This window comes from Staurois parvus, unplaced genomic scaffold, assembly GCF_062004578.1.
Source record: "Staurois parvus isolate SC_StPar_1 unplaced genomic scaffold, SC_StPar_1.0 ptg001316l, whole genome shotgun sequence".
Lineage (NCBI taxonomy): Eukaryota > Metazoa > Chordata > Amphibia > Anura > Ranidae > Staurois > Staurois parvus.
In genome coordinates, this window is record NW_028319112.1 from 1,194,039 (window position 1) to 1,220,036 (window position 25,998).

General features: G+C 41.2%; 1 protein-coding gene across 4 annotated transcripts in view; it reads right to left on the reverse strand.

The window, feature by feature from the left end:
* KIAA0586 (KIAA0586 ortholog) overlaps positions 1 to 25,998 on the reverse strand; it is a 253,660-nt gene that overhangs the window by 177,977 nt on the left and 49,685 nt on the right. For all 4 annotated transcript variants that reach the window (XM_089661119.1, XM_089661118.1, XM_089661120.1 and 1 more), the window contains exons 10-14: positions 17,149 to 17,272; positions 12,919 to 12,957; positions 10,851 to 11,071; positions 7,238 to 7,310; positions 1,537 to 1,794 (exon numbers count right to left, since the gene is read on the reverse strand). In XM_089661119.1, coding sequence (XP_089517245.1) covers positions 1,537 to 1,794; positions 7,238 to 7,310; positions 10,851 to 11,071; positions 12,919 to 12,957; positions 17,149 to 17,272 — 715 coding nt within the window. The remainder of the gene's footprint in view (positions 1 to 1,536; positions 1,795 to 7,237; positions 7,311 to 10,850; positions 11,072 to 12,918; positions 12,958 to 17,148; positions 17,273 to 25,998) is intronic.

Genomic DNA, 25,998 nt, shown 5'->3' on the forward strand with positions numbered 1-25,998 from the left:
GGAGTTGTGGCCTTGCTGGTACCCTTGTGAATATGTTTTGGGCTTGTCCTGGTCTTGTCTTGATCTGGCGTAGGATTTCTGAAGTGGCCTCTGCCTCGGCGGGTTCTCCAGTGGATTGATCTCTGAAGATTTGTTTGTTGGGTGCTTCCATTTCGGAGATCCCAGCCAACCTAAGGAGGCTAATTCACATTATTTGTGTCTCTACCCTATGGGCCATTGCCCTTAAATGGAAATTATCAGTGGTCCCTTTGGCCTCTGCTTTGTGAAGAGTCGATATGGTCATGCTCATGGAACGTATTCAATATACATTGCTGGATAGGATGCATTTATTCAACGGAAAACGGGATGGTTGGAAAACACATCGACACTTACTGTTCAATTGATGGTCTATTGTTCTGCCTATCTTGCTGCCTACCTTTTTCATATACTTAATCTTTATTTTTGTATGATTGTGTTTTATACTACTGTTCATTGCCTATGTGCCTTTTTCTTGATGTATGTTATACTGCATGAAGTTGTGCAGTTTTTGTAGTTTATCTCTCAATAAAAATGTTTGTAAACAACAAAAAAAAAAAAAAAAGATATATCCCTATAATTTTTAAATCCATGTGGAATTCCCAAAGGTCCTAATTAAAAGGTATGCGCTAATAACAAACTTATACAAAGGTGTATATCATCGTCCAAAAAAACCATTTAGTGTTTTAAATAAATAATTATAGTGTCCAAACATAAATTAGTGTCCAAAAAAAAAATATATTTTTTTTTTTGGACACTAATATCATTTTTTTTTGGAAATTAATTTTTTTTTGGACACTAATTTATGTTTGGACACTATAATTATTTATTTAAAACACTAAATGTTTTTTTTGGATGATGATATACACCTTTGTAGAAGTTTATTAGCGCATACCTTTTAATTAGGATTATTGTTGCCAAAATTTATTTTGGGTGGGATATGTTGCTGACACTTTGGTGTTTTTTGTAAATGGCGCTTTTTTCTTTTTTAATTTGGAATTCCCAAAGGACCTAGTGCTTGGATCTGTTCCTTGGTTGTTGAGCTAGCATGGTCAACACCCCCAGTTGAATGGGTCATGTTCAGCAGGTGCTTCTGCCCACCGAACATGTCAGATGGAATACAACACTGTCCACTGCCTTTGCAGCTTAAGAGGGAGTGGTTGGGGGTCGTAAAACCTGCCTCAACCAGATGTTGTACCCCCCTTCCCCACCTAGCCTCAGTGAAGGACTATAACACTGAATTATCCTTTTTAACCAGCAGGTGTCACTGTGAGTCATGAAACTAGTAAGTGCTCTTTATAAAGCTTTTGATCAGTCAGAAAGTATGCTCACTGATTAGAACAAATGAGTACTTACTATTAGCAAAAGCCCTGAGGCCTTTTTAAGACCAGATATCTATATAAAACACATAAGGAATAGCACAGGACTTTAAAGTATTGTGACAGAAAACACTGGTGAAGGCAGAGCAGATGTTTCCTGGAGAAAAAAACACTTTAATAGTAAATCCCCACTGGACCTCACCTTCGACTTTCCACCTTTGTTCAGTGTGGCTCTGCTCTGCTGTCCTGTGAGCTTCTCAGCACCAAGCTTTGGCTGAACCTTGGCTGAGACCCCAGTTGAAGGCTTTGTACTCCTTAGCGCACCTCTTGCTGGGCCTTTGATCTCCCGATCTCTATTATTCTTTAGGTCTTTGCCGCTTCCTGCATTCCGTCTAAGTGAAGGCTCCTGAACTCTGTCTTCAGGTTTCTTTTTCTTAATATCCTCACTTGCCAGTTTATCCTGGAAAACAAAGTCTGCTGACTTTTCTGGCTAAACAGCCTTTATAACTAATAAATATATACTGTAGCATCACATGATAAATATTACAGCTGAACTGCAGGAAAACAGCTAACTACGCAGGTGAAACACATTATTATTATTATTATACAGGATTTATATAGCGCCAACAGTTTACACAGCACTTTACAACATAAGGGCAAAAAGTAGAATTACAATACAAATTAACACAGGAGGATTCAGGGGGCCCTGCTCGTTAGAACTTACGATCTAAAAGGGAGAGTCGAGATACAAAAGGTAATAAATGTAGGGGGTGGGCTGATGGACAAAATACATGTAAAGTAGTTAGGTGGGGGCAGGATAGGCCTCTCTGAAAAGATGAGGTTTAGGGGATTGTCTAAAAGTGGACAGAGATGGAGATAATCAGACACATTGGGGAAGGGAGATGATGGGAGCAGCTCTGGAGAAATCCTGGAGGCGAGCATGGGAGGAGGTGGCAACGGAACTAGAGAGCAGGAAGTAAGGTAGATCTTTTACTTGCCAAAGGATTGATATTATATCCATCCAGTGTAAAGATTTACACACCTCTGCCACATAGCACAACCCTGTCTAACGGATCAGGAGATCTGATTTTTCTCCGCTGCTGTTAAAGTAGAACTATAGGAAAAACTTTTTTTCATTTTGAATAGAGTAAAGGAGTGTTATTTTTGCCATCTCTGTACCATTGGGGAGATTTCCCTTCACTTCCTGTCCCATAGGCAAACAGTAAGTGAGAAGAAATCCCTACAAATTAAGGGGATATTTTGGGGACCCCCAGGTCACCAGAACTAGTGAACGTTTCCTCTCTATTACTTTTTTGGGAACAGTCCAAAATTTGGGATTTTCTTTTACTTTCACTTTCAATGATAATAATAAACAGTACAAATAGTGAGGGTGAATCTCCCTTACGAGGTCACAGACAGCAATAAAAACTGACAGGTATTCTACCCAAAAATTAAAAAAAAAAAGAAAAAAAAAAGTTTTGCCTTTAGCTATACTTTAAGTAACACTGACGGGACAGTGGAAACAGAGGCAGCAGAATAATGAAATGTCTTTACAGAAAAAATTGTGGGAACAATTCACAACAATTGTTGGACTTTACTGGCAATTGGGATTGGGACCCATCTACTGCATTTCACCTGGGTTGGGTGTACTGATCACATGGGCTAATGTGTCCTAATCTCTGTGGGGTTTTGTCTTTAATCACTTCAATACCGGGCACTTATACCCCCTTCCTGCCCAGGCCAATTTTCAGCTTTCAGCGCTGTTGTACTTTGAATGACAATTGAGCGGTCATGCAACACTGCACCCATATGACATTTTTATCATTTTGTTTCCACATAAATAGAGCTTTCTTTCAGTGGTATTTAATCACCACTGAGTTTTTTATTTTTTGCTAAACAAAACAAAAAAACACCTGAATCTTTTGAAAAAAAACCCTCTTTTCTTCGTTTCTGTTATAAAATTTTGCAAACAAATAACATTTATTCATAAATTTAGGTCAAAATGTATTCTGCTACATTTCTTTTGGTGAAAATTTAATTTGTATTTTTTTTTCAAATGTTTCTATTATTTTTTATTATTGTTTTTTTTTTTTATTACGATTTTATTTTTCAGCACACTGTGATCAAAGCAATACAACGTTACCATAGTAACATTGAACTACTCTGGGCAAGTGATCAGGATTTTTTTTTAACACATTATCATTGCTAATACCAATGTATTTCATTAGTATTTGTAATCATTGTTACTGAATGAAACTAATTCATTCAGTCTTTTGTTGTGATTAACTGTGATTGGGCAAAGCTGATCACATGGTACAGATGGGCTGTGATTGGCCCTGTCTGTATCATGTGACTACCTTGACCAGTCACAGCTAACAACAGAATTGTATACAATGGAATGCATGACAGGAAGCCATCCATTGTATACAATTGACATGTGATCTGCTGTGATAGGTCACAGCGGCCACATGACACTGGCAACGGGCCAGTGTAGTGATATGTCATCGGCTGTGTCCAGTAGACACAGGCGGTGACAGATCACGTGGCCGCGTGAGTGGCTCGTTTTGACAGGACGTCATAGGACACCCAGTCACGGTGGCAAGTGTCCCACCCGGCAATCTACTATAGGCCGGGCAGGAAGGTGTTAAAGTATTTTGTTGTATATGACACCATGAAATGTTTATTTTTATGAATTATTTTCTATATGTATCATTGAAACATTGTAATACAATTTTTCTGTATATTTTAATTCTGTCTTATGATGTGACAGTAAAGTCCAACAATTGTTGTGGGGACGTTCCCACATTTTTTTCTGTTCAGCATAACTGGATGTGGCACGGTGGCGATCTTGATTTTTGAACTCCTATCTTTGTCAGTATACCGTCTTCTCCTGTCAGCATGCCCCTTTTTAACACTGCAGCATAACTTACTGACTTCCTGTGATGCATCTCCCTTCTCCCAGACTGAGATCTGCTGTTAAGACCTGGCAAGAAGCTGATACCAAATCAAATTCAGATACTTACATTATTTCCATTTAAAAATACATGTATTGACATATTAACAGAGCTGGAATAATCTGTGCCTTTTATTTCTACCTGGAGTGTAGCTTTAAAAGAAAACTACGACTGTTTTAGGGCAAGTTTTGTTGACATTTTTTTTCCATAACCAATGACTATCAAGGGTCTCCTTACTAGGAAACAACAACAATTGACTCTTTTTAAAGAGGTGCTGCTGCACGGTTCTGAGACCACCACCACTTAGGATTCTTTTTGGTGCCAACAGCCTGGCCTTAAACAGAAACAGATTTGGGAGTATGGGCTGCCCGGTGCCACAGAATTCTCAACAGCTCTATTTAGACAAGAGATCCATAATGCAAACATAAGTGAAATAACACACCACTGCTACCTTGCCCACCCCAGTGCCTGTAATGTGGAACTAAACACAGCAATTAAAGTATTTCCCAAATAAAAACTAGAATTTCACATGTTCCATAGCTAACCAGAAATTGTTAATTTAACATATCGTGTTCATTTTTACTTAAGTTTTCTTTATTTTTCCTTTGGGCGACACATACAGTGTCCACATCTTTGTCGGCACACTTTTGGAATTATGTCAGTGCCCTCCCTCCATCACATGAGTAAGCTATTACAAGCCTAAAGTGGGGCTCACTGTGACATCAGAAGGAGAGGACAGTGATGCACTTCAGGAATTTAACTAGCTTCATGGACCTCTGAAGATGTGATTCTACATGAAATGCATTAGGCGGAACTTAATCGTGACATCATCACACACGCTGTGAGCTTGGCGGCAGTGCAAGTGCCATGTTAGATGTATCATGCTGACGGTTTCCAATCCTTGTAAGTTTGCACAATAAAATTGTGATTTTATTTGATACTGGGTCATGGAGCTTGGGTCTGTTCTCTCTGAGCGGCAATACATTCAGATCAAGGTGGGGATCTGCCAGAGTCTACAGAGAGGTTGAGAGATGCTGGAGCCATCTGGTAGTGCAAGTTGTTGATTATACATTCCAGCTGCTTCTGTTGAACCTTGGGTCTATTTCTGTGCTAGATTGGTCTCCTATAATTTAGAGTGTTACTAAACCCAGGACCCTGCATTCACTATATCTGGTCTCCCACAGTACACACAACATGGAAATGCAATTATTTTAGTAAATATAAACTGCTAAATGCCTTTTCTCATCAGCAGGTAGAGCAGTCTTGTGACTTTTGTCCGTGTCCAGCAAAGCACTGGTTAAAACTTGTAGGAGGAGTTCTTGGTCTGCTCTAGGAGGATGCAGAACCCCTGACCTCTGTCTGGACAGTGCTAATTGGCCCTGTGCTGATCACATGCACTCTCCCAAAAAAAAAAGAAAACTCTCTATCAATACCACACCAAACTGAGCATGTGCAGAGTATCTCCACACAATATGTGTTATCAGGAGACAAGGGAGGGACACTGGAAGTAGGGGAGGATCAGGGAAGACAGGATCAAACAGCCTTTTTACACAGTGCAAAGGATTAACCCTTTAGGTTCCACAGTGAGTATAACAAGCATTCTTTATTGCATATACAGACTGATTTTATTGTTGTGGGTTTAGTAACACTTTAATATCTCCGGTAAGGAGTTTGTAAAATTTGAGGTGGTTGAGCACTTTGAAAGGTATTTTATTTTGATTGGATTCTTCACAGAACCAGTCTTGAGACGTTTTGTGAATTTTGTGAACTGAATGGGGTGACCATTTGCAATAAACACCCAATCACATGCAAGGAAAATAAAAAACCATACTTTTTGCTTGCGCATGATTGGATGATGGAAATGAACAGAGCTTCCCCTCATTCACTAAGCTCTGGAGATAATTGCCTTGCAGACTACCACTGCACTTGAAAAGTGAACAGTCTATTTGCCTTTCGTAATTCAACCCCATAGACTGTAAACACATGACATGACACAAATCACTGCTATTAAAGGGGAAACACAGACTACTGTCTGCATGAGCCCCGAGACTTGCACAGAAAGTTACAAAGGTCTGCAGGTTGGGCACCAGTGCTTTAGAGAGCAAGTTATAAATGTATATTATAAATCTTTATTACAGATAAAGATGAAAGAAGAACATTATTATTCCAGCATTACACAGAGATGACAATATTCCCAAAGTTCCCCATACCAATCATTGCTAAAATTATTAAAAAATGTTAACAATTTAAGGGTATAATGCATCAAGTATAAAGCATCATGTAAGTCAAAGACATAAAACAATCGAAAAATTAATTATTTAACAAAAGTTGTCTAATATAAGCAAAATGATGTCATCAATGATTGTGAACACCCCTTGAGCACAACCTTTGACCCTTTGATATAGATTGCTCGACCCTTGGACCATGAAAGTCTGTACTGCACTGAGAGCATCGATTTGTAATGGAGAAACGGCAAGATCTCCACTAGTCTCATGCAATGGAGGTTATTTACTAAAACTGCATAAAACGAAATCTGGTGCAGTTCCAAATAGAAACCAATCAGCTTTCAGGGTTTATTGCCAACGCTTAAATTGAACAAGCCTAGAGTTAGAAGCTGTTGGCTACCATGCACAGCTCCACCAGACTCTGAGTGCACCAGTTTTAGTAAATCTCCCCCAATATATTTCCAGTCTCTCCCTGTCATCTGCAGCATTTCCAGTCTCCAACCAAATATGTAGCATGCCCATAGTCTCCTATCACCATTTCCTCTAGCACATCAGCAGTCTCTGACAATCCTTTCTAGCATTACATATACTGACCATTATGTGGGCCATTTTGGTGATATCATGGGCTGCAGTTGAGATACCTCTACATTGTGAGTTGAATCACTTAATTTGCTGTTAATAGAAACTATTTCTAAGATTTCTAATGGCTCTGTATATTACTGACCTGAATTTCAGAATCCATTTTACTAATCCAGCAATCCACCATTCTCTGAATTCGCATTTTCTCTGAAATATCACTGGAAAAAAAGTTATAAGGGACAGGTCAGATTACACATCTTTTCATAGGTTTTCCTTTACCACTTGCAGACCAGCTACGTTGGATAAACTTTAATCCTTGATTTTTCATCTATGCTTTGTGGTAGCACACAAGTGACAGAGCAGCGTCAGTCATTTTCATAACCATCTTTGCTTGTTGGTGAGATGCATAAAGTTCCAAGTCCATGTAAAAATAAATGGACTGACTTAGCACAACGTATGAAATACTGCACATTAGAGCGGAACTTCACTTCAAATTCCACTCCCCCCCCCCCCCTTCCATAGTAGGAACATATTTTTTAGGGGGAAGCGGGTACCTGGTTTTAACAGGTAACGGCTCCCACTTCTGCTTAGATCGCCTAGGCAATCTGAGGGGAACATCTCCTCCCCCCTCCCTGCCTGCAACCTTTCGGGACAAGTTATAGGTCCCAGAAAATACCATTTACAAAGTGCAGGGCGCCCCACACCTGCGCAGCCAGCTGTGAAGCTGCAAGAAGCCATTTCTGGCTGCCCAGTTAACATGCCGGAGCTGGGATCCGAAAATCAGCGAACAAACTGACCTGTGTGATGATGGCGCTGGATCCTAGGACAAGCAAGTGTCTGTTTAATAAAATTCAACAGCTACAGTTTTTGTAGCTGCTGTTAATTGTTGCAGAACTGATTGAAGAACCGCTTTAATATGCATGTGACAACAGAATGGACAGCATAAGTCTGAAGTGGCCATAATGGCTATTCCACTCAAAAGTGATATTTTATCTATAAGAGGGGCCCAGAGGAGCTAAATCATGACATCTTACATGATTAGATACTCTAACAATGAGATCGCCACGTCATAACTCCTGTATACCTGGGAGTTTTGGATGTTCCCACCTTTTTGTGTTCGATCAACCCGTTACAGTCTATAATTAAATGAGATTAAATATCCAACAGGAATAGTGGGAGCGTTTCCTAATGTCCACAGAAGGTGCATAAATAGGAACTAAAGAACTGGAGTTCCCACCAATATAGTCTCAGAAAGATATAAAAAAAAAAAAAACCTTTGGCTTAAATCCCAATTGAACTTTCAGCTTTATTTAAGTGTTCTTGCATGGCAAGACCACTTACTGTTATCTCACATATATATTCTTATTATTATAGCCAAATTTACCACCCTAACTCCTCCCACAGTTTTTACACTACATAGACAGTAATAAACCGAAACGTGCGGATTGTTTCCGATTGTTGTGCTATTACTTTGTGGAACGTTTCGCCGAATGGTTCACGAAATATCGGCATTTTTGTGGTGAAATTGGTCCCATAGGAATGAATGGCGGAATGTTCAAAACTAGAGTGTGAGCTGAAAAATCAGGACATGATTTCTAAACTGCCATCAATCCCTCATTTTCAAGCCCACCTACACAAATCTTATATCAAAACGTTCAGCTATCCCTGCTGCCACTAAAAATGTCCACGGCTAAGCCATAGTCCTGATAGTTTTCACAATATGACCATTTGTTTGCAACTCACGCCGTCCATTGACATTCATTGAAACTCCACTTAAGCCACTCCACCCAGTTACTCCGCCCACTCCAGTTGCAGACTACTGGTGGAGGCAAGAACACTTCACACAATTTCCCCAGAAATTGTAGCTTTTCTAGTTGATAAATGCATTCTGGGTGCTTCAAAACAAAAAGTTTTCAAAGTTTCACTGTTTATTTTCTTTCTAAAGCCGCCACAGCCCAAGTGCAAAAACCTATCACCTGCCAACAGCTACAGAGTGAGACCCTTGCTCGCTGTGGGGAAGTGGTGGTCTCTCTGCAAAGGTCTGACATGCCCCCCTACTGAGTCATACTATGAACATTGTTGATCACAGATCTATAGGTCTAACTTAGTAGGGGGAATGCAAGACCTCTGTGCTTCCCCACAGAGCCATCTGCTTACAGGGGACAGGCTTTTCTAATCACACTATAACTGTTTAGGAAAGAAAAAAGGACAGTGAGTTATTGAACACCTTGATGCACCTGGAACGTATATCTAGTTTAAACTGAATGTTCATTTGGGCTTTAACTCTACCAAAATCTGACATCTATGTTTTAGGTGGATTGACCATTTAAACAGAACTTCAACCAAGTCCCGAATTAAGAGATGCAGTAAAGCGTAATTGTTGTGATGTACTGTTATTTAGAAAAGTAATTACAATGAAAGCACATCTAGAGCCAAAACATGTTTTGGTGTTAAATAGGGAGGGAAGGGTTATAAACCCTTGTTAAGTTTGTCATTGTCATTGGTGTTCCAGTGGGCAGATTTCCCTTCGCTCCCCGTCCCATAGAAACTACATGAAGCAGGAGGAAATCTCTCTAAAGTGAAGGAAATGCCTTCAAAGACAGTTGCCACTAGAACAAGCATCCCCACTGAAATATTTCCACTCTACCCACGGTTCTAGTGGCAATTTTTTTTCTTGTTGTTTATTTTTCTTCACTGCCAGTCCCAGTGACAATGGTCACCCTCACAAAACCGAGCTAGTCAATCAGAGGAAGCTTTGTATTAATTCACAGAATGCAAAACTGCCTATGAATAGCTGAGCACTGCTCAGCCCAATTCTGTTTTGTTCCAGGTGTGAGATGGGAAATCACTGTCTCACAGCCGGAACCCAGCACTGTGTACTGTATTTAGCTGAAGCTGCATACAGTACATACAGCACTGAGAGCCGCAGCAGTTACTGAAAAAAATAGTTTGTTTGGACCAGCTTGGTTGGTATTTAAAGTAACAGGAATCATGGAGATCGGCTTTAAGTTTGCTGTGGCCATGAAACAAAGCATCATGACAGCGGTATATGTACAGTCTCCTTCCATGTTAGGCTTTCAGAGGCCAGTCAAGAAGAGAGGGAGGAGGTGGAAAAATGCACCCGAACTACCAGTTTTTACCCCCCATGTGAACAGTAAAAGGTTACACATGACATATACTACACAAACTTTGACCAGTGTCACATGAGAACTGAATGATGCTGCCACTGTCATAGAGATCTATGATTAAACCCAGTAAGAGGCTCAAATGCATTTGAGTGGGAGGATCCAGGTGGGGATCTTTGGTCTGTCAGTTTTAAACAAAGTTTATCAACATGCTGAATTATTAAGTTCTATATTTTAACTCATGTTAATTATATCTGTATACCATTTTAAAAGGCTATACACTCATTTTAAGGAAAAACCTATCCATCTTCTGTTAATGACCTTCCAGGGTCCTTCTGCAAATCCTTACAAGCAACAGATACCCTCTGCTGTCTAAAGTATCCAGTACACTGAAATCTGTTTATTAAAATGGAGCTCCAACCCAAACATCTGTTAAGGGAAATAGTTTGAATTTTCATTTCTGTCTGTGTTCCCACTAAGGAGATTTATCCTTACATTCTGTCTCTGTAGTCCTGTCTCCGAGTAGAAATCCTGCAAGACACTGATAAAATTCACACAAGTTTCTAATCCTAGCCACTTCATGCAAAACTAAAACATAGAAATAAAAAAAAATGAGAAAAATGTTAATATTACCCATCTGTGGTCAAAGCACTGATGAGGGAGTGCCAAGCAGTGCCATTCCTGGCCCGGTTAATGGCTTCCAAATTGTCTTCAAAGATTTTCTTTCTATTCTGCACTTCTCTCAAGATGCGCTTTGCATCCTCAAACCTTGACTTTGGTAGCTTCACAGCTGACTGACGAAAGGAATGTGGTGCAAATACAGGTGCAGAGGTCATGAAGGATGATACTCTTGGCTAAAGGCAAAACAGATGTTGGCATTTCACATATTTTTCATCATGGTTACAAAAAAATCAAAACCCGCTACGTGGAAAGTCAGTACAGACTGTGCATCATTGGACAGCAAAATTTAAAGAGAACGGATTTCCCCTTCTTTTTTTTTTTCAACATTTTCCTATTAACGCCTACAAAAAGAAAATATAAATATGGACAGAAAGCCAATAACCAAAGTGCACATAAATAAAATCTGGTTTTAGTTTCTCCCATTATGCAAGGAGTACAACAACAGTGCAATACAAATCTCCCCACATCACCAAAGTTTGTGAGAGTAATTAAATTACAAAGTTGATCAGGACCTACAAGGTATGAACTGACACGCTGTAAGCAGGACAAAGCAGAAGGGTGCACAGAATGAAGAATGAGTAGAAAACTCAGGATAAAAGTTCCCTTTACCAGAGACTACAGAGGAGGTGGAAACCTACCTGCATGAATGAAGATGTAAGGGAGGCATCCAATGCAAAAGGATGGAATGTGCCAATGCAAGGAATATCTGAGAGGCGATATCCATGGCAGGGATGTCTTGCAGTCGTAGGCTGAGAAGGAAAGTGGAGCAAGGCAGACAAGTGCTAAAAGCTACTATAGACCATAGTTGGAGAGGAAAAGTAGCCACATAAGGAACCCCGGGTACAGGGATTCAAAACTTTTTCTTTTTCTCCATCCCTGCTTATGTTTTTCTGCGGGTCACGCATAGGGCAGGCCATTCAAGTGAATGCACGACAAAACAACACCAAAGAAGCTTTGATGCTATGATGATATTATATGCAACCAGAGTCTGTGCAAAACAATCCCAAAAGAAAAGGAAAGTCCTATAAAAATCTTCAATAATCATGTTTCCCAGTGTGCTCTATCCACAGTGCATATCCTCCACCACTATGCACTCACCAGAAGGCTAATGTTCAATAGCCTAGTAAAATGACCCAGTCACAGGGAACCTCCATAGATCGCTCCCCAATAGGGATGAAAATACAGCCAGACAGAATCCTACTAAAAACTGCTCACCACACGGAGCCCAAGGAATAGTATATAGTATAGTATTTAATGATTAAAAGATCAATATTGAAACCAACTATAAAGATTTTTTTCCACCTGGACGCAAACATTTGGGGTTGGACTTACTAAGATGGCCGTCAATCCGGACCTTGGGAGCGGCGGTGTGACGTCAGCACATAAAGCTCCACCCAACGTGTGTTGTACACACTCCTACTGCTGACATACATACATACACTCCTTAAATAGCCTGCAGGCACGCCACAGGATGTATCAATGACGTGCATCATTTTGTTGTGGACCAAAAATGCCATATTACTGAGCACCAACTAGAAGACGCTATATTCTTGTGGACCAGAAAAGCCATATTAAGCACTGTAAAGTGTGAGAAATCTGCACTACATAAAGATCCACCATCTTTTCATAATCCACAGAAAGAAAAGAATAACATGATTGTTTATTCTTAGTTTATGCGCTGCACTATCCTGGTCTATTTTGAATATTGGGTTTGCCTCTAAGAGCTCACTGTTTTCTTCTGATTTTTTTTTTTTGTCAGTAGTTTGGGTAAAGCGTAGACAAGAATATTTTGCTGAAGTAGAGTATCAGGAAGGGACCCTGACGTATAGACAATAAAAATTCAAGGGAAATAAAATTTCTGGTGGGTTGGATTATATAGGTATACTAGGGAGCAGACCCACTGAAGCTTTTGCCATTGTTCAATCAGCTGAAGGTAGCGACATATAACCCAATATAATGGAACTCCTGTGTCGTGTACTGTATGATAAAGATGATGAATAATAATGCATAACAGACATACCTTCAAATCTTCAGATTGCGATGTCCATTGCTTTGCATCCTTAATAAAACAAAATAAAAATGTCCTTTAGTGACAAAAAAACGATTTTGCTTTTTCAGAATAAAGACATTGATTTAAATATATTTATTGACATTAAAAGTGACACTAAACACTGGTAAATAAAAACACACACACACACAGCTCAAATATATTAAAGGAAACCTTTTTAATTAGAGTATAGCATCAAGTCAATTAAGCTCCTGGGATATTGATCTGGTCAGTTAACTAGTTGCCGACCGCAGATAGCCGAATGACGGCTTCACTGTGGCCGGCCAGTTCTGGGTGGATGTCATATGACGTCCCCCCAGAACGCGCTCTCCTGCGCGCCCCAGAGGGCGCGCACCCGGCGATCTCCGTGATCGCTGTGTCCTACGGACACAGCTGATCACGAGATGTGGTAAAAGGCCAATCATACCGGCCTTTTACCACGTGATCAGCGGTGTCCAATGACACGCTGATCACAGGGAAATGCAAGTGCCGGTTCTCGGCTGCACTTTCCTCACGCTGTCAGATCGTGAGGAAAGTACTGCCGAGAACCGGCAGTTGTCAGAGCGAGGATCGGCACCGATCATCAGGGCACTGATGATCAGTGCCCTGATGATCGGTGCCCAGCAGTGCCACCCACAAGATCCGCCCACTAGCTCCGCCCACCTGTGCCCAGCAGTGCACCCACCTGTGCCCAGCAGTGCACCCACCTGTGCCACTCTGCAGTGTCACACACCTGTGCCCAGAAGTGCCACCCACCTGTGCCCAGAAGTGCCACCCACCTGTGCCCACCCACCTGTGCCCACCAGTGCCACCCACCTGTGCCCACCAGTGCCACCCACCTGTGCCCACCCACCAGTGCTGCCCACCAGTGACACCCACCAGTGCAGCCCAGCAGTGCTGCCAGTCAGTGCCACCAGTCAGTGCCCAGCAGTGATGCCAGTCAGTGCCATCTATCAGTACCCATCATCAGTGTCACCTATCAGTGCCGCCTATCAGTGCTGCATATTAGTGCCGCCTATCCGTGACACCTCATTAGTGCTGCCTATCAGTGCCGCCTATCCGTGCCACCTCATTAGTACTGCCTATCAGTGCCCTTTAGTGCTGCCTATCAGTGCCCATCAGTGCCGCCTATCAGTGCCCATCAGTGCTGCCTCATCAACATCAGTGAAGGAGAAAAATTACCTGTTTGAAAAATTTTATAATAGAAACAAAGAAACTTTTTTTTTTTCAAATTTTTTGCACTTTTTTAATTTATAGCGCAAAAAGTAAAGCGCCCAGTGGCGATTAAATACCACCAAAGAAAGCTCTATTTGTGAGAAAAAAATGATCAAAATTTCATATGGGTACAATGTTGCATGACCGCGCAATTGTCAATCAAAGTGCGGCAGGGCTGAAAGCTGAAAATTGGCCTGGTAAGGAAGGGGGTATAAGTGCCTGGTAGGCAAGTGGTTAAGTAGCAGAGGGGTTGGTAATCAGATTCAGCTGCTTTGGTGTTATTGAAATTAACAACAGGTGCACTACATGAGCAACAATGAAACAACCCCCAAAGCAGGAATGGTTTTACAGGTGCAGGACACATTTCACTAGTTTTGCATTTGGCTAGGGTCAGTGCCACTACTGGTACCATGAGGCGATACGTGGACCCTACAGAGGTTGCACAGGCAAGTTCAACTCCTCCAGGATGGAACATCAATACGTGCCATTGCCAGAAGGTTTGCTGTGTCTCCCAGCACAGTCTTAAGAGCATGGAGGAGATTCCAGGAGACAGACACTTACTCTAGGAGAGCTGGACAGGGCCGTAGAAGGTCCTTAACCCATCAGCAGGACCGATATTTGCTCCTTTATGCAAGGAGGAACAGGATAAGCACTGCCAGAGCCCTACAAAATTACCTCCAGCAGGCCACTGGTGTGAATGTCGCTGACCAAACAATCAGAAAGACTTCATGAGGGTGGCCTGAGGGCCCAACGTCCTCCAATGGGAACTGTGCTCACTGTCCAGAACCAAAGAGCTCGATTGGCATTTGCCATTGAACACCAGAATTGGCAGGTCTGCCACAGATGAGAGCAGATTCACCCTGACAGACATGAAAGGGTCTGGAGAAGCCATGGAGAAATTTATGCTACCTGCAACATCGTTCAGCATGACCATTTTGTTGGCGGGTCGCACATACCTCTACAGGCTAGACAATAGCACCCCGACTACTATTAGGTATCAAGATGAAATCCTTGGACCCATTGTCAGAACCTACGCTGCTGCAGTGGGTGTTGGGTTCCTCTTGGTGCACGACAATGCCTGGCCTCAAGTGGCGAGAGTATGCAGGCAATTCCTGGAGAATTAAGGAAACTGATACCATTAAATGGCCTCCATGTTCGCCTGACTTAAATCCAATAGAACACCTCCGGGATTTCAGGTTTCAGTCCATCTGATGCCGCCCGGTTGCACCTCAGACTGTCCAGGAGCTCAGTGATACCTTGGTCCAGATCTGGGAGGAAATACTCCAGGACAACATCCGTCGTCTCATTAAGAGCATGCCCGATGTTGTCAGGCATGCATACAAGCATGTGGGGGCCATACAAACTACAGAGTACCATTTTGAGTTGCTGCAATGAAATTTCAGCAAAACGCACTATCCTGCTGCATCATTTTTTCACTTTGATTTTCAGGGTGTCTTTGAATTCAGTCCTCTGTAGGTTTATAATTTTTATTTCCATCAAACGATGGGGCATCCTTACCTTCCTAACACATTACCCAGTCCATATCAGTATAGCTACGCAGATATTTTTCCCCATTGAGATCTGATGTGTTTTCAAAGTGTTCCTTTAATTTTTTTGGGTGTAGGATTGATTAGAACTTTTTTTTTTTTTTTTTTTTTAACTATGGTTGAACTGGATGGACTTTTGTCGTTTTTCAGCCAGACTAACTATGTAACTATATGTAATATTAATTCAAAAAGTACATTCTATTTCTTTCAGCCTCCTCAAAATCTCCAAATTCCTTTAATTTGCTGCTGTGAGCTGACTTCCTATTACAGGGTGGCTATGTTCTATGTGATTCCACTGTATTTAAGAACATAGCCACGCTCTCTTGCTCACTCTGGAGATGGGCTATGGACTATGTGATTTGTAGTGTGCACACAGCAGTGCACATTACTGCAATTAGTGAGCACAGCTTATTCCAAAAAAACAGAAGAGAAGCGGAAAAGGAGAGGTTCAGGAGCTCACGGAGAAGTTTTAAGGAAAACACTGTAAAAAAACCAAACATTTAATTGCATGAAAAATAGATTACAGAGCCTTTAAATTTGTGGATGTGAATGGATTATTTTTAAGAATTAAAGATATCGTTTAGTTTCACAAGGAATTTCTCTTCCTTTTGTAGGTCCACCCAAACTCCCCTCACTTTCTCCCATCAACTTTCAGAAGCAGCCCAACAAACTGTAGGCCTGATTTAAATTCTCAGCTTTTTTGTATCAATTGATAATTACAGGCTACTGACTTCTATGGGAACCGTTTCTAAACCGCACATGTGTGAACAGGATAAAATCATGACCTGAACCACTACTGTGTCAATCAGCTGTGAAGCCTGAGCTTCAATCCGATCTGCACATGTGTGAATCAGCTCTTAGGCTAAATTCACATGTGTGTGGGTGGTGCCTCTGTGGATCTGCACAAAAATCCGTGCAGCCGCACCACCCACATAGAAGAATGCGGACACGAGGGCGGGTGCCAATAATTCTAATGGCACACCACCCGCACTGGAAATCGCAACCGTACTGGGAACATAGGTTCCTGTGCAGACTGCGTTTTACGAAGTAGTGCAGGGACTTCTTCCCTGCATGTCACGGGGCACGGGAGTCCATTCAAATGAATGGGCTCTCGTGCCCACGCAAAACGCGGACCGCAGGAACACGGACATGTGAACCAGGGGTTATGCTGAATCAGCATTTCATGATTTCTGAAGGAATACATAATTGACATAAAGGTTGTTTTGTGGACTTTTTAATTGTTTATTATCCAATGTGTCAAATCTGTGAGGTTGACATTACTGTTGCTAAGAGTTGACTATGAACACTTTTCAGATCCTAATATTTGACATGAGACACAGGCGTATATAAAAGACACAATGGAAGTGGATTGAGCAGTGAACACAAAAGGGCTCAGACAGCAGGAACAGTACTGGAAGAAAATGGACTTGCACTAACTCACCTTTACCAATTTCTGCATCTCCTGCTTTAGCCTATTCAGGTCCTGCAACACATCATCAGCTTTCTGCACTGCAGTGCTGGAGGCGACATTGCTTCTCATAGTGACACCATCACTCTGCAAAAAGCTACAATAGAAGACATCGGCATTACTAGGTAAAAAGAACACATTTGTAAGGAACTAAAAGAGAAAATGTATAATGCACTGTATTATATAAGGTGTAAGGAAAGGAATTTGCTCCATTCCCTCATCCTCCTGCAGCGGTATTGTGTTCTGCTGGTAGGGAACCTTGCCTACAGCAGGAAACGATCACTGCTAGTGACTATACCTGTCAGCAGTAAATTACATGCAAAAAATAGGAAAGATCGATGGATCAACTTCTGTACAACCAGCCTGCCCATAGATGGATCGAATCTTGGCAGGTCCCTGCTGAACTGGTCAAAATTTGATCTATCTATGGCTAGTTTTAGGGCAGAACTTCAGGCAGAAATAACAAGATAAAAATGAATAGCCCAAACCACCTTCTGCTGTAATACCCACCTTTACTTAAAAAATTTTCCCAGCTGAACGTATTTCTGCCACTAGATGTTCTCATTCATACGAAGCACAGTCAAACATACTGAACTTTTAACAACAATTGCCTGTGGTTGATATGATGATGGGATTCTTTATATCTTTATACAGATTATAGATGCAGTATAAATACATACAGACACACTGATCAGCCATAACAATTTGACAACCCACCATAACAAGACCACCTAACTAATATTGAAAAGGTCTTCCCTTTGCCACCAAAACAGCCCTGACCCGTTGAGGCACCGAATACACTATACCCCTGCATTGGCATCTGGCACTAAGCCGTCAGTAGCAGATCCTTTAAGCTCAGTAAGTTGCGAGGTGGGGCCTCCATGGATTGAACTTGTTTTTCCAACACATCTCACAGATGTTCCTAATTGGATTGAAATCTGGAGAATTTCAAGGCCAATTCAACACCTCAAAAGACACCTTCTTCCACTGTTCCGTGGTTCAGTTCTGATGATCACGTGCAGGACTACATTGGCTGTGGACAGTATGGGTCAGTATAAGAACCCTGTCCACTTTGCTGTTGTGGCCCCATATGCAACAAACTATAATGCACTGTGTGTCCTAACACCTATCTTTTTCAGCAACTTTTTCAGCAATCTGAGCTATAGTAGCTCTTCTATTGGATCAGACTCACAATTGATATGGTCCAGAATTATTTAGAAAGAATAACAGTGAATAAAGCACCTGGACCGGATGGCATACACCCACGGGTCCTTAAAGAATTGAGCTCTGTCATTTCAAAGCCATTGTTTCTAATTTTTAGGGGCTCAATGACCGGCATAGTACCACTGGATTGTTGTAAGGCCAATGTGGTGCCTATATTTAAAAAGAGGTCAAAATCATTACCAAGTAATTATAGACCTGTTAGTTTAACTTCTATAGTTGGGAAAATACTGGAGAGTTTAATAAAAGACCACATAGATGAGTTCTTGCTGGAAAAAATATTTTAAGCAACAGACAGCATGGATTCATGAAAGACAGAAGTTGTCAAACAAATCTGATTTCTTTTATGAGGAGGTGAGCAAAACTTTGGACAGAGGAGTGGCGGTGGACGTGGTATACTTGGATTTTGCAAAAGCATTTGACACAGCTCCCCACACATGGCTAATGTGTAAGGTAAAGTCTACAGGCTTGGAAAAATCTGTATGTAAATGGTTAGAAAACTGGCTAAAAGCTCATATTCAGAGAGTAGTGGTTAATGATTCATACTCTGAATGGTCTAGGGTTGTCAGTGGTGTACCCCATAGTTCAGTGTTGGGACCCTTACTTTTTAATATATTTATAAACAATATAGGGTCTGAGATTAAAAATCCCATTTCAGTCTTTGCAGATGACACCAAGCTGTGCAGTGGAATAACGTCCTTACAGGATGTCTCCAACTTACAAGCTGACCTTAATGCACTGTGTAATTGGGCAACTATGTGGCAAATGAGGTTTAATGTTGATAAATGTAAGGTTATGCACTTGGGGACTAAGAATATGCATGCATCATACATACTAGGGGGGTACAACTGGGGGAATCAATGGTGGAGAAGGATCTGGGAGTTCTGGTAGATCACAAGCTTAATATTGGCATGCAATGCCAAGCTGCGGTTTCCAAAGCGAGCAAAATCCTCTCTTGTATTAAAAGAGGTATAGACTCCAGAGAGAGAGATATCATATTACCCCGGTACAAATCATTAGTAAGACCTCATCTGGAATATGCAGTTCAAGTTTGGGCACCAATTCACAAAAAGAACATTGGGGAACTGGGGAAAGTACAGAGAAGGGTAACCAAACTGATAAGAGGCATGGAGGAGCTCAGCTATGAGGAAAGATTAGAGGAACTGAATGCATTCTCTCCTGAGAAAAGTAGATTAGGTGGGGATATGATCAACATATATAAATACATCAGTGGTTCATCTAGTGAACTCGGTGTCGAATTATTCACCTTGGGGTCATCATAAAGGACAAGGGGGCACTCTTTACATCTGGAGGAAAAGAAATTTAATCTCCAAACATGCAAAAGTTCTGGCCAGCTCAGTGTATTGCTTTAAAAAAAGTCCTGGATTCTTTCTTAGATACACAGAATATAACTGGTTACTAACATTTATAGGTAACGTTGATCCACGGAATATCAGATTGCCTCTCGGGGGATTAGGAAGGAATGTTTTCCCTTGCAGGAGCAAATTGGATCATGCTTTGCTGGGTTTTTTTGCCTTCCTCTGGATCAACTGTAGGTATAGGATTATAACTTTTTTTTTTTTTTTTTTGATGGCTGAACTGGATGGACTTTTGTCTTTTTTCAGACCCCCAGATGGTTCAATTGGCTGCTCCATAAGCATCTTCACAACCACACATAGGGACGCAGATCCGAAACACAAACACAGAATAAATAGTAATATATATGTATATACATATATAGATATATATATTTTTTTTAATTTATTTTCTATAGAAGAACTTCTGATGTTTATATGCATATATATTTTTTTTTTGTCTTGCTAGAATTCAATCCTTTGCATACCTTCTGCAATCACATGGACGCTTGAGTTCTTGATCTAACACATATATATTTCCATCTCAAAGAGTGATATTGGTATTATAGTTCCAAAGAGTAAGCAGGGGGTTCATATATATCTGGACAATTAGCGTGCTGGAAGTATAAATTTACGCACTGCAGTGTTATATATATTGTAAAGTAATTTGGGTATTTTTTTATTAATGTCATTTTTTTTTATAATTTTAGACTGTATTGCGGTTATCATTTTTTCTTTCCTGAAGAAGTCCAGGCTGGGCGAAACATTTCAGGAAGTATCATCTGTACACCGCAGTAAACAGTGAAGCGTTCTGGGATAAAGACATTTTTCGAATTATTGTTGTGCACCTTTAAAATCCCACAACTTACCCTTATCTGTATGTATTTATATAGGGATGTGGTGCAAAATGGTGACTATCAACCACTCGTCATATTTCTAATTTTCTAACCAAAATCCAGAAAAAACATGATACAAATGTTATAAATTGAGTTGCAGTTCAGTGAGTAAAATATGTATTTAATCCCCTGCCAACCAACAATAACTTGAGCTCCCACAGACTGGCTATGTGCTCATGTGGTACACAGATTAGTCCTGTCAATTTAAGAAGGTGCTCCTAACAACAGCACATTATGTGTTTAAAAGACGTCTTGTCCACAGAGTCTCTTTCTTCCATTCAAACCTCACCACCATGGACAAGAGCTTTCAAAGGATGTCAGGGACAAGATTGTAGACCTGCACAAGGCTGGAATGGGCTACAAGAAGCTTGATGAGAAGGAGACAACTGTTGGAGTGATTATTCTCAAATGGAAGAGATACATAAATTGCCCACGGTCTGGAGCTCCATGCAAGATTTCGCTTCATGGGGTGAGGATGATCATAAGAAATGTGAGGGATCAGCCTAGAACTACACTGTAGGAACTTGTGAATGATCTCAAGGCAGTTGGGCCACAGTCACCAAACAAACCACTGGTAACACAATACGCCGCCATGGTTTGAAATCCTGCAGCGCCCGCAAGGTCCCCCTCCTCAAGAAGGCACATGTACAGGCCCATCTGAAGTTTGCCACTGAACATCTAAATGATTCAGAAAAGGATTGTGAGAAAGTGCTGTGGTCATATGAGACCATAATTGAGCTCTTTGGCATTAACTAGACTCGCCATGTGTGGAGGAAGAAAAAAGGCTGACTATGACACTAAGAATACCATCTCCACAGTCAAGTACGGAAGTGGAAACATACTTTGAGGCTGTTTCTCTGCTAAAAGGTACAGGCCAACTTTGCTGCATTGAGGGGCCAATGGACAGGGCCACGTAATGTAAAATCTTGGATGAGAACCTTCTTCACTCAGCCAGAACATTGAAGATGGGTTGTGGATGGGTCTTCCAGCATGACAATGACCCAAAACATACCGCCAAGACAACAAAGAAGTGGCTCAAGAAGAAGCACATTAAGGTCATGGAGTGGCCTAGCTAGTCTACAGACCTTAATCCTATAGAAAATTTATGTAGGGAGCTAAAAAAACTTCAAGTTGCCAAGCGACAGCCAAGAAACCTTAAAGATTTAGAGAAAATCTGTAAAGAAGAGTGGACCAAAATCCCTCCTGAGAAGTGTGCAAACCTGGTAACCAACTACAAGAAATGTCTTACCTCTGTGCTTGCCAACAAGGGTTTATAAGTCCTAAGTCATGTTTTGCTTGGTGATTAAATACTTATTTTACTCACTGGACTGCAACTCAATTTATAACATTTGTATCGTGGTTTTTCCTGGATTTTTGGTTGATATTCTACTTCTATCATTTAAAATACACATGATACAAATTATAGACCCTCATTTCTTTGTAAGTGGGAAAACTTACAAAATCTGCAGGGGATCAAATAATTATTTTCCCATCTATCTATCTATCTATGTGCAAAGGTTTTAGGCAGGTGTGAAAAAACTGTAAATTAAGATGTGTGGATGTAGGCTGCCTCAGATACTTCTGTCTCTTCATGTAATCCCAGACAGACTCCATGATGCTGAGATCAGGACTCTATGGGGGCTAAACCATAACTTACAGGACTACTTTTTCTTTTCTTCTTTATGCTGAAGATAGTTCTTAATGACAATAGCTGTATGCTTGGGGTGGTTGTCCTGCTGCAGAATAAATTTGGTACCAATCTTACACCTACCTGATGCTATAGTATGATGGAAGTATCTTCCTCTATTTCTCAGCATCAAGGACACCATTGATCCTGACCAAATCTCCAACTCCATTTGCAGAAATGCAGCCCCAAACTTGCAAGGAACCTCCACCATGCTTCACTGTTGCCTGAAGACAATCATTGTACCTTTCTCCAGCCCTTTGGTGAACAAACTGCCTCCTGCTACAACCAAATATTTTGATTCATCAGTCCAGAGCACCTGCTTCCATTTTTCTGTACCGCAGTTCTTATGTTTTTGTGCATAGTTGAGTCGCTTAACTTTGTTTTCAAGTTGAAGGTATGGCTTTTTGGCTACAATTCTTCCATAAGGACCACTTCTGGCCAGATGTCTCCAGATAGTAGATAGATGTACCTAGATTCTACTGGTTTCTGCCAGTTCTGTGCTGATGGCATTGCTAGACATCTTCTGATGTTAAAGGGAAGTAAGCATGATGTGTCTTTCATCGTCTGCATCAAGTTGCCTTGGTAAACCACTGTGTCTAAAGTCCTCAACATTGCCCATTTCTTTGTGCTTCTTCTTGAACTTCCAGTTTTCTTTGAATCTTTGCCTGGTAGAGACCGTACTGATGCAGTATAACTACCTTGTGTCTAATGCTTTACTGAAGGATGTTGTTGAACATCCAGACTTGCTTTTAGAATCAAGAAGATTCATTTCATGGTTATTTGTCTCCTTGGTACAGCCTTTGTCACTAGCTATTCAGTATAATTATTTGATAAGATCGGGGTGTGTTGGTCTGTGTTTCCTTATCAGTTGTCTTGGATTCTGAGCTATGTTGTGGCTCACAAACTATATCAAGGCTTTACATTAGCTTTAGGAACTAGTGTGCAATAACATTAAAATATATGTTGATGTTGGCTCTGCTGTGTGGGTGCTGGGGACCAGTCAGTGTTGCAGTGAAAACCTCAGGCAGGGTTCCGATATTAATTTATTTATTTCAGGTACTTCTATAACGCTGTCAATTTACGTAGCGCTTTACATATATATTGTACATTTACATCACTCCCTAACCCTCAAGGGGCGTACAATCTAAGGTCCCTAACTCACATTCATATACAAGGGCCAACTTAGACAGGATCCAATTAACCTACCAGCATGTCTTTGGAGTGTGGGAGGAAACCGGAGTACCTGGAGGAAAAACACGCAGGCACAGGGAGAACATGCAAACTCCAGGCAGGAGGTGCCGTGGCTGGGATTTGAACCAATGACCCTAGTACTGCCAGGCGGAAGTGCTAACCATTTAGCCAGTGTGCTGCCCATGTGAGAGAATGCCCATGTGAGAGAAGGCCCATGTTCTCTCTTGCCACATTCGTTCCTGGTAGCCAAATTCTTCAGCAGTGAAACAGAATCTCATTATACTGCATGGAAAAGGACTGAAGCTCTCAAGCCCTATAACAAGATCAGGGCTGAGAATCTTTAGTGTTGTCAACAGCTGATCAGGACTGATCACTCAAATCTGAGCTCTGGTATGCGTTTACCGGAACCTCTGGCAGAATGCCAAACAGCATAAGCTTTACGCACTTTCAATATATACAGGATATGATATGGCAAATTTCACCCTATGCATCCAGTGTGATTAAGATCAGATTCCACGCAGAACTAAGGTGCTCAGACTCCATTTCACACATAAAATATCATATAGAAATTACTTAACTGCACATACAAACTTACACATCAAGAGCAGGTAATAAATAAAAATCACAGCTCTGCAAGCCAACAGCTAATCTCCACACCTGCTCCAACAAAGCTGCCCAGACTACTTGATATGTATAGAAGGAGTACTTTACATGGTGTAGTATCTGATTACAAAGAATGGCCTCTTCTAGCTCCAGCCTGGGTCTTGGATGCGTTCCATTTGGAAGCAGGCACAAGGCAATCCAAGTAGACACTATAAACAGTAAGCAGTCCAGACAACTTTAAACCGTGCCAAGAACTCTGTACTTTCCCTGTGAAACCGGCTTGGAGTGCTGCCAGCTACTCGCATCTCTTGTTAAACAAAGCTGATCATAGCACTGGTTGTTATGGATACAAAAGTCACAAAATTAATTGCATGTATAACTTTGAACACCTTGGGGTGCTAGTGGGTAAGAAGGGGTAATGAAATTACATTTGTAAGAAGCAGCTGAAGAATCGGCAGGGATGCAGAGAAATCTTACATCATGATACCAAGATTTCAGCATTTACATTTGTACCTATATATCAGCTTGTGATCTACAATTTATGCTATATCTCATTTCATAAGCAATGCATTGTACAAGCCTAAGAGTAATGTTCACTGCCAATGTGCACGGTGTATAAACCAACGAAGGTTTAAATTCACAGGAACCTGCTCTTATACCCAGTGTCAAATTGATGACTTCTATACTTAGTATTACAGACCACAATGTCTTACACTTATATTGTATACCTGATAACCTACCTAAATCCTATACTCACAGCTTTAAAATTAAAAAAATAAAAAACAAGTGAAAAGACATTCAGGGGAATTCTTCTAGAATGTCTAAGACACTCTTTAGAACTCTGACATGCCTCCGCACAACAAATGTTGGTGCACATGACACATTCATTTAGCTGCTGTAAACAGGACCATGAATCTGAGGCATGCACTACATGAGGAGGCACAAAGTCTACAGTGTCCATGCAGACACACCATTCACAGTGCAGCTAAGGTTCCTGCAGTTGTCACACAGACAGTGCAGCAGCTGAGGAAAAGCTGGTAAAGCTGGGTGGGTGGAGCCTGATGGGCATACACAGGCAATAGTTACCCATCAGGACCCTCTCCCATTGTGGTTGACAGCAGGCAGTGGGTAGATTCATAGCCAACAGAGAGCCTGCTAATGGCTACAGAATCTGCTCATTGCCTGGTGTCAATTACAAGGACAGAGTGGGCCTGATGGGGAACTAGTGCCTCAGCGTCTCCATCAGACTGCTCCCACTGTCAGCATCACTGGTTGCTAGGAAACTGTCAACTGTGAAGTCAACAGCATACTTAACAACCAGTGACAGGTGAGGAGAGGAAGAGATAGTGGTGGTAAATATGCTGATTGCTGCACAGTGTACAGAGACAGCCAACTTAGAGTTGATCTTTATTACCTCCAGTTTCATTATCTACAAAGTGAAGGTAATTATTTTTTAATTTGTTGCAGTAATAGCAGCACTTTCTAAAAGTGTCACTATTCAGAATGACCTCAATCTACCACGCTTGTCAGTAGAACTACCGAAATGGGCAGCAGGGATTTTTGAATCTGGCATAGGCCATTTTTAAACAGCCATACTGCCAGAAAACGTTTGCTAGGTTTGTATTGAATTCCCCTGATTGCCTATTACTAAGTCCCTGCACCTCTGTAAAGCTTAAAGCTTGAGTGCAGCCAATATGAAAACCACAGAGGGTCATAACGGTCAGTAGGATGTCTCATTTGGGCTGATGCCTCCTGCCCCCGCAATCTTCGAGTGTGGCACAGGATAACAGAATGGCTGAGAGGCTGTCACAGGCTCTAATCAAGAGTGTTCTACTATGCCTGCCCTTTTGACCTACCTCCTCCATTCATA